The 17567-nt window shown below is 37.6% G+C and overlaps 1 protein-coding gene across 1 annotated transcript; it reads left to right on the forward strand.

The window, feature by feature from the left end:
• The first annotated feature begins 7050 nt into the window (after positions 1-7050).
• Positions 7051-13222, forward strand: LOC139710262 (uncharacterized). Its single transcript, XM_071622194.1, has 2 exons — positions 7051-7151; positions 10792-13222. Exons 1-2 carry the CDS (start codon positions 7051-7053, stop codon positions 13220-13222), a joined length of 2532 nt encoding a protein of 843 aa, XP_071478295.1.
• Positions 13223-17567: the final 4345 nt, after the last annotated feature.

Consider the following 17567-nt stretch of genomic DNA (forward strand, 5'->3'; position numbering starts at 1 on the left):
TATAAGAATACATACACACTCAAACCTGTGCAATTGCGGCCACCCTATAGTGAAACAAAGCGATTTGGTATTCAAAGAAAAATAAGTAAGAACCAAGCCTCAACTACATTTGGGATTGAAAATTATTAAAAAAGGGAAAAAAGAGAGTACTGAATGCGATATCAAACAAAATAGAATGAAGTCGTAATTCTTGTGGTTTGTTTTTAATTGATACAGGGAAACAATACCGTTACCTCAACAGAATATAAAGGCATTGTCTTTCACACAAAAAAGGGGCAAACAGAAACCGACAGAAATTTTAACCTTCCAGAGATAGAAAATTATTGATTGAAAATTTATTGATTGCCGTTCACATGACAACGACATGTACTCTTGGGCGCAAATTGACAGAAGTAGGCCTACTTTACTCTATTCCAAGCTATGTATATGGCATCGGCCTGCTTGTCACGATTTACAGTTCAAGCTTCGGCCGTTACATTTGGTAAGTACGATTAGATATCGTTGAGTATCTGAAAACAGAAACGACCCAAGTCCGTGGGGGGTCATTTCGAGTAAAGTAAGGCTTTATTATTATTATCATTATTATTATTATTATTATTATTATTATTTGTCAAATAATAATCCATTCAACTTTCATAGCAATGCAGCATTGTAAATCAAAGTTATTACCTATATCATTATCACAACTTACATTTACTTCACATGTGAAGGGAAAATTTTGTTTGATGGACTTGGGTCGTAAAACGGTTCTTTGAATCATATCTTAACATGCACCTCAAAACAAACAAAAAGTCTCATGACATGAGTTTTTAGTTAAGACCATATTCTGAAAGAGCAGACTTTAAGCTTTAAAATGATGTATAAATCAAATCAAATGGACTCTCCTAACCTATCTAAATATTGGAAAGAAAACACAAATTCAGGAAAAGTGTGAACTGAGAAAAGAGGCTCTGAAGTACAGTGTCTATTCAAGCGCTTAATCTTTACCAAACCATGCTGACTGTGAGATGAATGGGACAAAAAACAAGAAGTAAACCACCAGAGTATTAAATTAGCATGCCTCATTAACACATTCTGTCCATAATTAATGCCAACTTTCAAAGCAGTAGCACTATCCTTTCAAAAGGACAGTGTACAATTTAGCTGAATGTGATTTGAATATGAGACATGAATCAGCCTTATTCAAAAAGACTTGAAAGTGAAGAGTATGGACAAGGTTTTTCAGAAATGAAAAAGGGATTCTAAAGACACACCTAATCACACTATTCTACCAAAAATGTTCGAGATAAACTGTTAAAAAAACACACTTTCCTGCCCGTTTTATGATACCAAATTTTAGCATTAAAAAATTGTAAAAGAAGACCTGCTCTTTCAGAAAATATGAAAAAGTCAAGTTCGGCTAGGTTGACCCATTTCACTTATTTTCAGTCCTCACGCAAAATCAGTGTGTGCGACTTTATGTTCGTTTTGAGGTGCACGGTCACAATTATACATACTGAAATCTGAAACACTATTTACAAATAAATCTTGACTTTAACGACACTGAATTATGCTTTCATTTCCAAATTACCTCCAACAAAATTGTACACTTTTCAGCTATTGCTCATATGATAGAAATGATCTGAAATATTGAACTCTGGGACGACTTATTCGTAGGTGAGCCTATCACGGCCTATCCGCAAATTGATAATTGTAAGACTATTATTACTATCTTATTAGTATCATTCTTATTATTATTAGCATTAACATTTTCATTATCATATTTATCATAATTATATTAGTAGTGGTATCATTATTATTATTATCATTATCATTACTACTATTATTGTTGTTATGTCCACACTTTCTAAGGTTAACTAGATACATTCAAGATTTCTTTTACTTTGAATGCACCTATGTCGATAATTTTTACCTTTGAACGAATTAAATTTTGCAAAACCGACGAGACTTCGTCTCCAGCTTGAATTGTATGTGGATGCACATTGCTGGAATGTATGCTCTCTTATAAGATTTGAATGCCGCAAATGAACAATTTCATTGATTACTTCGACAGTAAATTTGAATGATCAAATTTTTAATGTGCTGGCTAATTCAGTACTGCGTCAAATGCGTGAAATTGATTGCTCTGAATATGAACCTGGATGGCAAAATGATGAAATTGACAAGGAAAACGTACATTTTATGGAATACATAATCTAAACTTTTTATGCAAACGTATATTGAAAACTCGAAAAATCTCAATTGCTTAGTCGTTTCTTTTCCTTTCGTGTTCTTCCAAGTTTATTCCAGTGAACTTCAGCGAAAGAGGGCACCACTATTAAGCAGAATGATGACGTTGACGATAGTGAATCTTGTAATCATCGCACTCGCAACAGGTACACTTTTTATTATCCATGCTACGTGTACATGTAAGGGGACGGGACGGCGTTGCATCGTGTAAATTTAATGAGCTTTTGTGTGTCGGCCAGTCATGAGATCTGCATGAGCAACAGCATGTTCTCTCTCTCTCTCTCTCTCTCTCTCTCTCTATATATATATATATATATATATATATATATACATATATAATATATGGTAAGTCCAAAAAAAGATACAATGAGATTTTAGCATTTGACGACTTTTGTTGGCTTTGTGGTGCAGGATCATTATTTATACGTATATAAATGACTTCAATTTTCAGTAATGTTTTACCAAAAACTATTTTATGCCCTTTACTTGTTCTGTCGCCTCAACACCGTTATAGTGGCAGCGGTTTTGTCATATTCTTCCTTGTTACTTGTAAATACCTCTCAAGTGAAATAATCACGAGGAATTATTGTATACATGGAAGTTAAAATGTTCTGATCATTTAAATTTTGCTACTGTGAATTAATTTCATTCAAGACCTTCCTCTCTAGAGTTGGGATAAATTATTGTTGGGGATAAAACATTCGAAACGTTATAAATCATAATATTATTTTCTTTAACTATCTCCTTAACTTTGGTCACAGTTGCTAAGGTAGGAATAAGATTTCGTTTTATCTGTCAGTCTGTTATAATGAAGATTTATATCTTGACTTGGATAGACGTATAGGCCTAGGCATAATGTATGGTCAGGGTTATTCATTAGCTGCGAGATGGCATTGTCGTTAAGATCTTGAAGTGAGGCAGTCCTCACGAATAAAAAAAAAATGTTGTTGTTGGTACCCCCAATAAACTACTTTTACCAGAAACAAACTTTCAATTCGCCAAATAAGCTCGCAAATTTCGGTTGAAAAAATATGAGTCTGCATGGTGAATATGCTAATGAGCAAGTCTTGGCGGAGAGTTAGACGTCAGGCACAACTCTTCCCAGTCGTGTTCTGCTCGTTATCCGTACGCTCCCTAATTACCCGGATGCTGAAGAAGGCGATGGCTACTTACAGTATTTGACATTGTTGTGCTTCTGTGTGTGTGTGTGTTTGTGTGTGTGTGTGTGTGTGTGTGTGTGTGTGTGTGTGTGTGTGTGTGTGTTGTGTATTGTATATTCGCACAGTACACGTGTTTAGATACCCCGGTTTGCCCTTCGCGCGTTTCCGGTCTATCACAGCGCAGCTGCAGCCCTATCGCAGCGCAATGCCGTTAGCTTTTTATACTGTACGTAGAAACGGTTCTACACATATTTTACACTAGAGCGGCGACCGCATTCGGCATCGTCTGGTCGGGCTATGTTTCGTCATACCAATGTGTCAAGCAGTATTTTACTCGAATCGTAGAGAAAATTGCCCAGGAGATTCGTGTTTTTTTTTTTTCATCCCAGACACACTTGTGGATCGTGAAAGGTGCGCTGCATGGCTGAGAAATCTCTGTACAACAAAGCCGAACATAAACTGAAGCATTCTCAATGTCGTTTTGTAGGGCTTTCATATTGGCTATGCGAGGACCATTTGAGAAGCATGTTTTGACGTGGGCAGGCAGGCTGTGGCCCTCGGTTATATACCGAGAAAACTCCTGAAGCCAGATGCAATCCCAACCATATATTTTCTCATATGAGTTATAAAACAGAAACACCTCGAGCATCGACTTCGAAGAGAACCGAGGAAAGGAAACGTAGAGAGGCAAGGAAAGTGGCTACCTATGTTTAATAACTTACGGTACGCGGTGGGGGTGCAGCCGGGGTTGGACTGCAGCACAGCAACGGTGCCACTGAGCTAGCTGCTGCCAGTGCCGACTGGACATGCACGGCAAAGTGGAGCGAAATCATTATTCCTGCGGCCCGCTGTTTTTACCCTGCCGGGTAGAAGTCAAAGTCATTTGATATTTGAGTACTGTCAACTTGGTGAGTAGGGCATCAATGACGTAGCATCTTTTTGCAGGCTCTTATACGACCGCTTGCAGGAATTATTTTTTTTTCAAAAATCGCCTACGGAGACAGTTTTCAATTTAAATGCGTATAAACTGGTAAAAGGTTAATATGTTTTACTCTTCTTCATTAACAGTACAATGAAAATTTCAGGAATGCCTCCCGCTAAGCCTTTGTTTTATCCCGTTACAACTCGTGTAGAACATTCCAGGGCAGGTGACGTGATTAATCTGAGTAAGAGTACACGATCATGTCAGGCAGTACTTTGCGCTGACGATGGAAGCTTCGAGCTCGCTGAGAATCAAATGCCTAGCTTCATCAGTAGCTCCCTGGTGTACTGCGAACAAAAATATTTCCGGAATTTACCTGGTAATTACAGCTCTCTCGTGTTTTCTGATAATGAATTTACCCAATGTAGCATTGTCTTGTTGTTGTTATTGTTATTGTTGTTGCTGCTGCTGTTTTTGTTATCGTTGCAGTTCATGGATTGGAAATAGAGAAGATCGTAAATGACCTGAATGTCACCATTTTTGATTTCGCTCATGCCTTAAATGAACTCGTTACCCTCCCCCTCCATTTCTATCATGTCATTCTTTATTACTGCCTCATTCCCGTAAGGAACCTTTTTAAAGTGTTTGTGCATGGTAAAATGATGTTCCTGAGAGGCTTTTAGGATTTGTCAAGTTCCTTGATAAAGTGCTGAAGGAAATACAAAGCAGTGGTTAGTAACAACCTTTTTAATATTTTTTTTGTGCATCTTAAAGAGCAAGGAATATTCGCCAGAAATGGATTTTTCGTTAAGGGTAGATGCGAAGCTTTAATAATATCTATTGCTCAATACAGCTGGTTCTTCCTAACCCGACTAAATAATGAAAAAAAAATGTATATATATATATATATATATATATATATATATATATATATATCTACACCCTCGGACAAGGTGTTTACTGAGAAAAGAAAGTCTTTGAAGATTTGGGTCTATTTTCAATCTCACCAAGTTGAGTGTTGTGCAATATATGAGAGAGAGAGAGAAAAAAAACTGTTATTGTGAATATGATGCATCCCTGGTGAGAGGGTCTTTCAACAGCAAATCATGGTAGAAGAAAATGAAATCTTACAAAAGTAATACAAAAGCGAAAATATTAATCAATGTTCTCGATATGAAATATGATAATAGTTTTTTAAAAAATCTTACTTTTCATATGTAACAGATTCTGAGATCAATACTCTTTTGATCGTGGCCGGTGAGTCTAGCTTTCTTGTGAGTACGACAAACGGATACGTCGTCAGACGGTTCTTCCACTACGGGTCCCGTGTGTGGGATATCGTGGTTGACAAGACAAAGCGCATGCTGTACTGGACGAATCAGAATTTCGAAATTGTTCGAGCTGGAATTTTCAATGATGTCTTCAAAACTGTTTACCGTAAGGCGGAGGCTATTTTGTTAGGAATATTGCTTGTACGAAACGAAAACAACAACAACAAAAATAACAGAAAAACAATAATCATCAACAACAATACTAATGTAGTTGCTTCGTTCAGGACACATGGATTATGTTACCAATTCTAATGCATGTTATTATGTCAAGAGTCAGTCCCATGCTTTATCTAATTATCTTTGTTCCAACAAACCACGAGATATATTTTGGTGCATACATATTTATATTACGTAATAAAGAATACGTAGTGCACCGTCAAGCCTTCTACCACCCAATGCAATTTATGGTAAGCTTTCTTTTTTTTCCCCCTCTAACCATTGTTATTATTATTATTATCAGTATTATTATTATTGTTATTATTATTATTGTTATTATAATTATTATTATTATCATTATTGTTATTATTACTATCATAATTATTATTGTTATCATTGCTATTATTTAACGTCGTGTTGTGTTGCTTTTCCTCAGATATCCATTATAACTCCTTACCTTAAACTGGTTATTTACTGTTATACATTTCTGCCTTCTTTGCAACTCTTTTGTCAGTTTTGTTTTTTTAAGATTTCAGATAGAAATTAAGAACTATTCGGTTTTCCATATTGTTATATCACAAACTCGAAACAGTCGTTTGGCGAAAACATTAAGAAAACACACGTAAGTGAAATTACTTGCATAATATATTGCAGAAAAGATATGTTGATTTTAAAGGCTATTCAGGGCAGATTAATAAGCCGTCCTGACAAAATTAAGGTAAGTTGTCACGTGTCACGTGGTAATGTTTTCTATTGGCATTGTCTTATATACATGTTTGTGTTCCTGTGTTATATGTGTGTAATACGCTGTAAGGCTAAAACAAGCTTAATATGTTGGATACTTTTGTAAAGATATCTCTCAATTTTCCTTCTTCTTTATTTTTCTATTCTTATCGATCAGTACACTGTTTCTGAAATGTATTATAAATGTGTCAGTGTTTTTTTTTTGTTTTTTTTTTACTTACAAAAAAGAGAAAAAATACAATAATCTGTTCCCTTCTATAAAATTTCATAATCAGATATTCACTTGGTTGGTTTGCTACGGAGGGTCCAGCAAGCTTTGTAGTTGTCAAGGGCATGTGTGGTGAAGAAAACATGCATAAATCTCAATGTACATAGCAACGTCAGTCTATTCATTTACTTGTGTTATCATCTGTCAATGCATTTTCCGTTTTCACTGGCAGGTGAGCGAAGTCGTTTCATTGCCTTGTCTGAGAAGAATCGAATCATGTTTAGCTTCTCTGACGTCACAATGGGTATCACCACAATAGATGTTGTCACCATGACAAAATTGGAAGAGTTTGCCACTGTGGGATCTGACGTGTTGTGCATGGAAGCAAATGATAGAGATGGGTAAATCGGTTTTGTTATTCACTTAGATGGTAATTTATTGATATTCAATTGGAAAGATAATCTTATGGCGTAACAGAAATTGCGCTGTTTACTATGTTGATAGCGTTTAATGTAATAAAGGAACGCGCTTATCTTAGTTGGAATGTTCAACTTATCGTTGCTTACATCCACTCACAACACTTAACACAACATTAATGTCGTTAATAAAAATATTCAAATGAATAAATCATTGAATAAGAAAAGATAAGAATGAAGTAGAAGAAGAAGGAGAAGTCGAAGCAGAAGAATATTCGTTATTCTAATATTCTATTGCGAGGTTATATTTGTACGTTGGGTTCTTTTTCGGACTAACAAACTTTATTTCACATTTTCTAATTCAGAAACCTTTGGACTCAGAAACCTTTGGAATAACAACCCCTTTGATGTTTCAATTTCTGATCAGACAGACACGCGATTTTGATATTCTTCTATGAATGCAGGTACCTTTACTGGTCAGAGGGAAGACAACTCCTACGCAAAAGTATCATAGGCCAAAGTAGCTCAGAAATGATCTATGCACATCCCGACGTGCACCAGGTTATTTTCGGACTTCAAATCGGAAATGGAGGTAGAGTTTTAATGATATATTTTTCTGTTTCATCTTTGCCTCTTAGGACTCAGCGGCATCGTCATCTCAATGATGACATAACATCAAAGTCGTTATCAGAACCCAAGAATTATCGTTTCTCTTCAGTATAAGCAAATCACCACTGTACACGAGTCTAGAAGATAAGGGACTGCGAAAGAAAATACAAAAGTATTTACGTCTCTGTGACTTTTAACACAATCATGGACGAATGTATTATTATGTAATAGACTATGTTGACATTTGATAAACGTGTACCTCTTGAGAGAGATTATTTTTTAGCTCTTCTTCTTTAATAAAGAAACGACTTTTTTTTCGAAGTATTTTTTTAACTTTCTTTTTCCCCATTTGTCACGTTGTTTGTCTAAATTGACCTATAAAATATGGGTGTTATTAAAGTAAAGAAATTAGGGATTAAAAGTGTGGAAATAAAATAAGACAAAAAGAAATAAATGTGACCGTGCACCTCAAAACTAACATAAAATCGCACACACTGATTTTGCGTGAGGACTGAAAATAAGTGAAATGGGTCAACCTAGCCGAACTTGACTTTTCCATATTTTCTGAAAGAGCGGGTCTTCTTTTACATTATGCTAAAATTTGGTACCATAAAACGGGCAGGAAGGTGTGTTTTTTAGCACTTTATCTCGAACATTTTTGGTAGAATAGTGTGATTAGGTGTGTCTTTAGAATCCCTTTTTCATTTCTGAAAAACCTTGTCCACATTCTTAACTTTCAACTCTAATAACTTTTGAAAGGATAGTGCTACTGATTTGAAAGTTGGCATTAATTATGGACAGAATGTGTTAATGAGGCATGCTTAATTTCATTTCAATCTGATAATCCCTTCATTGTTGTTACTCTGGTGGTTTACTTCCTGTTTTTTGTCCCATTCATCGCACAGCCAGCACGGTTTGGTAAAGATTAAGCGCTTGAATAGACACTGTACTTCAGAGCCTCTTTTCTCAGTTCACACTTTTCCTGAGTTTGTGCTTTCTTTCCAATATTTAGATAGGTTAGGAGAGTCCATTTGATTTGAGTTATACATCATTTTAAAGCTTAAAGTCTGCTCTTTCAGAATCTGGTCTTAACTAAAAATTCATGTCTGGCGACTTTTTTGTTTGTTTGTTTGTTTGTTTGTTTTCATTTTATTTTCATACTTCTCATTTATGAACATTACAACAGAAACCAGACAAGTTCTTTTACCTTGTGAACAATGTGCAGAAAACAAACAATATACATGGTGATAACACAGTAATTACATGTAATGATAACTGGTCAAAATCGAAATCGAAATGGGGTTGATCAAAGAGAAGTATGACGGGACCTACATGAAAGCTTGCTTGTTTGGCTGTAAGCCCCGAGTAATCAGAGTTTGTGAAAAGAAACGGAGAACGGATAGAAGATAAGACCAGAATGATGACGTGAGGTTGCCAAATTTTATGTAATAAAAAAGAAGAAGAAAAAGAAGAAGAAAAACAAACAAACTACACATTAATATGAACTTACTGTGACCGAGCCATCATCATTATAAAGCCTACTTTGGTATATGTGACCCTGCACCTCAAAACAAACAAAAAGTCGCTCGACAGGGATTTTTAGTTAAGGGCAGATTCTGAAAGAACAGACTCTAAGCTTTAAAATGATGTATTACTCAATTCAAATGGACTCTCCTAACCTATCTAAATACTGGAAAGAAAGCGCACACTCTGGAAAAGTGTGAAATGAGAAAAGAGGCTTTGAAGTACAGTGTGCATTCAAGCGCTTAATCTTTACCAAGCTGTGCTGGCTGTGCGATGAATGGGATAAAAAGCAGGAAGTAAACTACCTGAGTAACAACAATGAAGGGATTGTCAGATTAAATGAAATTAAGCATGCCTCATTACCACATTGTGTCCATAATTAATGCCAACTTTCAAGGCAGTAGCCTTATCCTTTCAAAAGTTATTAGAGTTGAAAGTGAAGAGTATGTACAAGGTTTTTCAGAAATGAAAAAGGGACTTTAAAGACACACCTAATGACACTATTCTACCGAAAATGTTGAAGATAAACTGCTAAAAAAACACACTTTCCCGCCCGTTTTATGATCCCAAATTTCAGCATAATGTAAAAGAAGACTTGCTCTTTCAGAATATATAAAAAAGTCAAGATCGGCTAGGTTGACCCATTTCACTTATTTTCAGTCCTCACGCAAAATCAGTGTGTGCGACTTTTTGTTCGTTTTGAGGTGCACGGTCACATATATACTATAAACTATTGTTGCATTAAAACTATCATCAGGATATGATCAGTAAGACACAAAAAGTAACATGTACAGCTATTAAGCCATTTGGTGCCTGCCGTCAAGCTCTGCATAGAAAGTTAGAGAGGGGTAGAGGGAAAGAGGAAGAGAGGGAAACGAAGTAGAATGTGGAATTGCTAATGATGAATTCAGAGAGCCTGATGGCAAGACCCCAAATGGAATCTGCAACGTGTTGACAAAATGTTTGATTGGACAATAACATACCACAGTATTACATAAGACATTACGACTATTCAGTGTCTCCAAAATATGCACTCGATAAAAACTCTTTTAATTTACGTTTAAAGGAATATAAAGACGAGCAGCTTCTTATTTCGGGGGAGAGGTCATTCCAGTATCTAGGGCCCGTATACATTATCGTTTTTTTAGCGAAAATTGTTCGAGTACGTGGAAGATGAAATGCGTCACTTTGGCGGGTAGGATAATTATGAATCAAATAGTTTTTTTCTGAACATGCGAGTAAAAACATCCGGTAACTCGTTGGCAGAAAATTTGTACATGAATATGCCGACGTTGTAACTGAACAGATCTTATATTTTCAGTATTTTATTTTTCAAAAATAAATCATTCGTGTGGGACAATATCCGACATGGTTGATATTTCTGATGGCACGTTTTTGAATACGGAACAGTATATCAAGAAGATTTCTAGTTGCATTCCCCCACACAGTTGTCACTTATTCATGATGCAAAACTTCCCTCCTCCTTCAACAGCTGTAGATGGAGACGTGGCTACAACCCTGATCTGGTGTTTGTATCAAACAACATCGCTCAACAGTGTGAGAAGGTTGTGCTTGATCCTATCCCACATACCCAACATCGACCAATCGGGCTGAAGGTGAATGCAGCTATCACTCCCCGCACAGTTCCCCTTCGCAGACGTTTCAACCTGAGGAAAGCAAACTGGGAACAGTTTGCCGTAGACCTGGATTCATATCTTCAGGACCTGCCTGCCCTTCCTACCCACTACGATACCTTTGTAGAGTTGATCAAGAAATCATCAAGGAAAAATATCCCACGAGGATGCCGTACAAGCTATACACCAGGCTTGACAGATGACTCCAAGGTGCTGTACAACGAATACGTCAGGCACTTTGAGAATGACCCCTTCAGTGCTGACACACTTGAATGTGGGGAAAACTTGACCACGGCCATTATGGATAGCAGACGGAGGAAGTGGCAGGAATTCATTGAATCAACAGATATGACCCACAGCAGCAGGAAAGCTTGGAAAACGATTCGCATCCTTGGGAACGACTTTACGAAATCCCAACCAAGGCCTCAAGTTACTGCTGACCAAGTCGCCCACCAACTCCTTGTGAACAGCCAGGGTAACCCTAACCACCACCCAAGAAGAGCCAAGCTCCCCCAAAATGCTGAGACAGCTTCCCAAGGGCCATCTGACTTCACAAGACCTTTCACCATGAATGATCTGTGTGGTGCTACCAAAGCAATGAAGAGTAATAAGGCAGCTGGATTAGATGATATCCTCTGTGAGCAGATCAAACATCTTGGACCTGTTGCACTCCAGTGGCTGCTTGACATGCTGAACAAATGTCTGAGTGACAACACCTTGCCAAAGCTATGGAGGAAGTCCAGAGTAGTCGCCTTACTCAAACCAGGCAAAGACCCAGCCAGCTCAAAGAGTTACAGACCTATCTCCCTGCTCTGCCACACGTACAAGCTCTTTGAAAGGCTCCTACTCAACCGTATCGCCCCCTTTGTAGATGAGCTCCTCATTCCCGAGCAGGCAGGCTTCAGGCCAGGAAAGTCCTGTACTGGCCAACTGTTGAATCTCACACAGTACATCGAAGATGGGTTTGAGGAAGGGCTGATAACTGGAGCAGCTTTTGTTGACCTCTCTGCGGCCTACGATACAGTGAACCATAGGATTCTTACAAGGAAAGTCTTTGAGATGACCAAGGATGTCAAGCTGACACAATTGATCCAGAACCTGCTTTCAAACCGGCGGTTCTATGTGAATCTGAATGGTACCCGCAGCAGATGGCGGAGACAGAAAAACGGTCTCCCGCAAGGAAGCGTCCTTGCCCCGCTTCTTTTCAACATCTACCCGAATGACCAACCAATCCATCCAAGTACAAGGAGCTACCTGTATGCTGATGATCTCTGCATTGCCTCACAGAAGCAATCCTTTGAAGAGGTGGAAAAAGCACTCAGTGATGCTCTGGCAGGTCTAACTCCTTACTATGCCGCAAATCACCTACGTGCAAACCCGGAGAAGACTCAACTTAGCGTCTTCCACCTTAAGAACAGAGATGCTAACCGACAACTGAGGGTCAGATGGTATGGAAAATGGCTTAAACACACCAATAAGCCGATCTATCTAGGTGTCACACTGGATCGTTCCCTTACTTACGAGGAGCACAGTGCCAAGACAAAGGCGAAAGCTGGAGCAAGGAACAGCATATTGAAGAAGCTTGCTAATACAAGATGGGGAACAGATGCCAAAACTATCCGCACCACAGCTCTTGCTCTATGCTTCTCCACTGCCGAGTATGCAGCCCCTGTCTGGTGTAGGTCATCCCATGCTGCAAAGATCGACCCAGTCCTGAATGCAGCTTGCAGAGCTATCTCTGGATGTCTGCGACCAACAAGAGTAGATGACCTTTACTTACTGTGTGGTATTGCCCCACCACACATCAGGCGAGAGGTCTCAGCACAGATGGAGAAAACCAAGCAAGAAGTTAACCCTCGCCACCCACTCTACAATCGTGAACCTGCTAAAAAGAGACTCAAATCCAGACGCAGTTTTCTCCATTCAACCGAATCCCTTGATGGCACCGCCCACGGTCGAAGGATTACCCTATGGTCCAACCACCTCCAGTCTGTGACGCATCAGCTCTCCTATGAACCAAGTGAATCACTCCCTCCGGGTTCAAGTGAGGCATGGCCCACCTGGTCATGCCTGAATCGCCTACGGACAGGAACAGGACGATGCAAATTCCTCATGCAGAAATGGGGCTACAACAGGGATGGAGAAACTGCTTGCGACTGCGGGCAGGATCAGACAATGCAACATCTTTTGGTCTGCCCCCTCCTACCAGAGCCATGCACTGTCAATGACCTGGAGACTTTCAACACGAAAGCCAGATCCTGCGCTCTGCACTGGACAGGACTTGTGTAGTGACTCGAGAAGAAGATTCCCCCACACAAGAATAGGTATTACCATAATTAAGGTACGGAGTAATCAAAGTAGAATAAAGATTAAGCAGAATTTGACTTGGAAAAACACTCTTAAGTTTATTAAGAACACCCGTATTTTTAGAAAGAATATTACTTAAATAACTAACGTGGGATTTCCAAGATAAATCACTATCAATAAAAAACCCTAAAAATTGTATACTACTAACTTGATTTAATTCAGTTTCATTAAACTTAATATGAAAAGGAAGGGTTTTAAGACTATTGCTAAAAAGCATACAATGAGTTTTATCAATATTAGGTGACAATTTGTTGGCGTATATCCAAGATTGCACAGATTTAAGTTCTTTATTCACTGTGTTAACAAGAGTATAAGGATCTCTGTGTGTAAAAAACAGATTGGAGTCGTCAGCAAAACATATAAAGGAAAGAATTGGCGAGGAACTAGGAAGATCGTTAATGTACAAAATGAACAATAGTGGGCCTAGTAAGGAGCCCTGTGGAACACCACATGAAATTAACTTTAACTGAGAATCACGGCCATTTATAATCACAAATTGTTTTCTGTTTGATAAATAATCTCGAAACCAGTCCAAAGCCTTCCCATGTATACCATAATGTCGTAGCTTGTAAATCAAAATATCGTGGTCAATTGTGTCGAAGGCCTTCGAAAAATCAAGGAAAACTCCAATAGTGTGGGAGACATCATCTATAACATGAGCAACTTTATGGATAAAAATGAGTAAGGCATGGGTCGTACTGTGGTTTTTCCTAAAACCAAACTGGGAGTTACAAAAAACTTCACACTTTTCGAGAAATTTGTGTGTGCGCGTATATACCAACCTTTCAAGAAGTTTTGAAAATGAAGTTAACAAAGATATAGGGCGATAATTTGTCACAGATTCTTTTTGTCCTTTTTTAAAAATTGGTACTACTTTAGCTATTTTCATTTTTTGTGGAACTATGCCAGTAGATAACGATAAATTAAAAATGTGTGTTAATGGTATAACTATTTCATTAATGATTTTTTAAGGAGAAATTTGTTGATTCCATCACATCCAGAGCTTTTCTTAGTGTTCAAATTTTGCACGATATCTGTGATTTCTTCTTCAATGACAGGTTAAAAAAAAGAGACTGCTGATTCTGGTCTTTTAGAAAGTAATAAAAATCAGTATTTGAATGCGGAATACTGCTGGCAAGATTAGGTCCTATGCTTACAAAGTATTCATTGAATACATCTACCACATCAGCTTCATCTACAATATACTTATCATTATTAATAATATGCCTAGGTGGTTCGATGTTATTTTTAGTGTTCAGCGCTTCATTCATCACCTTCCACGTACTCTTGATGTCATTTTTATGCTTGATAAATTGCTTTGAAAAATATATTCGTTTGGCTAAACGTATGGATGATGTAAGAACGTTGCGATAATGCACATACCGAGACCGAGTTCGACTGTTAGGATCACTTCGGTATTTGTAGAAAAGAACATTTTTACGGTTGATAGACCTCAGGAGAGATTTCGTAATCCATGGTTTTTTTGGAACCTTTTTACGGTTTGAACGAGTAAATGGCTTAACGGGTATAATGGAATTGAATGCGGATGATAATAATTGTGAAAAGTGTTCAAAAGCTAAGTTTGCATCGCTTTGGTTATTAACAATTGACCAATTAACGGATCCTAGTCTCTCCTTAAGTCTATTAAGATTAGTTTCTGACATTTCTCGAAAACCAGAATTGGGCGAATAGAAAGAGGCATTACTTATGTTAACATTGGGCAGAACAGCGAAAATCGGAAAATGATCGGATACATCAGACACTATTACACCAAACGTGATATTGGAAAGAGAACTATTAACAAAGATGTTGGCAATTAGAGTTGCTGTGACATCTGAAATTCGAGTGGGCTTCTTTATAAGAGGTGAAAAGGACTCGGATAACATCACATTGAGGAAATCTTGGCATTGAGGAAATCTTGAGGTGCAGGGTCACAAATGCTGTTTTTAATTATAACATTCAGAATGTTCCTTGTCATTAAATAAAAAAAAATAAGGTATCATTGGATAGCTTCTGTTTTACTCTATGATGGATATCCAACTCGTTTGAAAATGACACTTTGATATCTTAATTATTCTTCCTGTGAATGACTGAATATTGAAAGAAACTATTCATGGAATATAACAAGTCTTGAGTAGCCTGACCTCTCTTTAATCAATTTGCAGGACATCATCTACTCTTCAACACTATGTGGGATTTGTTCTTGTACACTGCATTCTCCAATCTGACACCTTCTGGCTTCAACCGAATAAAGGTTCGAAAGCTGGAAAGTGTATTCTCGCAGGCGAGTATGACAGATTTTGCCGTATCACATGAAACACTCTACGCTATTGGCTATGACGATGGCAGAGTGATTCTCCGAGTGTTGCCAAACTACAAGGAATCTAACACTTGCAGCCACGTGTCCCTTCCCGCTCAGGGAGAAGAATGGCTGGCCATTGCCGTTTTCAAATAATAATAGGTGAAGGCACCGTCCTGGATTAGGTTGAGGAAATGGAAGAACAGCTTTATTATACTGATTGGACTGAAGCAGTGGCGGCAAAGTGAAAGAACTCCTCATGAGTCTCAGCATGGAGTTCAACGAAATGCACACGAAATAATCATCATCTCAAAATCGAAGTTATGCACACAATACTTTACTATTATCATAATTATTGTTATTGCCATTATTATCATTATTATTATTATTATTATTATTATCATTATCATCATCATTATTTTTAGTAGTAGTAGTAGTAGTAGTAGTAGTATTGCTCGACAGAAATCACGACTGATTTGTAATGGAATACAGTTACTGACAATTCCTGTGCACACCAGGGAATTTCAACACATGAAATTTGTTTCAACAAAAACAACAACAACAAAGAAAATCTGCTACAAATGAGTTAGCAACTCTTTTCTAGAGCTTGCAGCTGATTAGATGTGCAAATTGGGTATTCATATTTTGTCATATTTTTTGGCTTTTCTTGTTTCAATTTTTCTTTAATCATGTAAATAATCGTTTCAATCGATTCCTCATGTCACATTTACCCTAAAGAAATGCTTTATTTGTAATTGTATGCTTTGTAGTTCAAAAATTATGGAAATTCATGATTTTCCCTGAAAATCCAAGATGGCTGCCAAGCTGGCCGCCAGCGACCCCCATGGGACACGATTTTTTTCTTGGGAACAAAAAATTTCATTAACTAGACGCCCTAAGGGTTACAAAAAAGTAAGTTAAAAAAATGTGTTCAGAGGGTGCATGGGGACCCCCCATTCCTACCAGACTAGTTAGCCTTCATGGAAGGGACCAAGTCGTCAGACAGGTGATCATGTTAAACGTAATTTATCATAAAGGATGTAAGATAAACTAAAGGTGAACCTTATGTGCTCAGTCACGAAGGTACAGAAGACCGTCGCTGCCATTAACTGGAACTACTTGAGGTATGCTCCAGAAAACATACGTGAATTTTTTTTTTTTTTTTTGGCAAACGCCAACTAATTGACCAATCATAGCCCTTAGTTAAGCATATTATGCTTTTGAAGAGTTTTGTAACGTTTGCCACAAACACGCGTATGCATTTGGCATACGTCAACTTAGAATATACGCGTGCAATTTCTACAAGCTTCTGCTTAATTGCCTCAATTGACCAGTCAGAGCTCTCAGTTTGTGTGTACAAGCATGTGTAAGCTATTAGCATATGAATAACATTCCTCAACATGATTTGGTACCAATATAAAGAGGAGGAATTTTTTTTCTCTTCATAGCTGGCAATCATGAAATAGTAACTCCCCAAAGGTGCATTCTTCTCTTCTTTTTTTTTCCTTTTTTTTTGGGATACGCACTGTAGACAAAAATGTTAGTTCAGAAAGCTGCTTTATACATGACGCATCATTGATCAGACCGAAATAGTGTAAAACCAGGCCATCTACAATAGACAATAATTGATAAATTTTTGACATTACGGCATATTATGCTCTTCACCAAAGGAAAAAAATATAAATTAAGATATGGAAATGTTCAGACTGTATCAACAAGTAATCCTTGAGCATATAGATTTTAAAACGAAAACACGTTTTGTTTTTTCTTTCTTACAGAAACGTATGGTAATAAGCGGTTTATACCAGTTGGTCGAACTCCCATATCGTCTAAAAATAAACTCCAATGTAGTAAAACCCATTTGGTCTACACAAGATAAGGCAGTCGCGGTGTGCGATGATATAAAAATGTCGATTCGGCACACAAACGACACTGTAAGCTGTTTTGCAATTCCATTACTGTTTCTTA

This window comes from Diadema antillarum, unplaced genomic scaffold, assembly GCF_040938485.1.
Source record: "Diadema antillarum isolate AM-2024a unplaced genomic scaffold, OU_Dant_1.0 seq00001517_RagTag, whole genome shotgun sequence".
Lineage (NCBI taxonomy): Eukaryota > Metazoa > Echinodermata > Echinoidea > Diadematoida > Diadematidae > Diadema > Diadema antillarum.

Excerpts from the sequence above, each read along its gene's own strand:
- LOC139710262 (XM_071622194.1), top strand. The coding sequence starts at position 7,051 with ATGGGTATCACCACAATAGATGTTGTCACCATGACAAAATTGGAAGAG. Across the intron at positions 7,152-10,791 it reads GAAGCAAATGATAGAGATGG|CTGTAGATGGAGACGTGGCT; the intron begins GTAAATCGGTTT and ends CTCCTTCAACAG.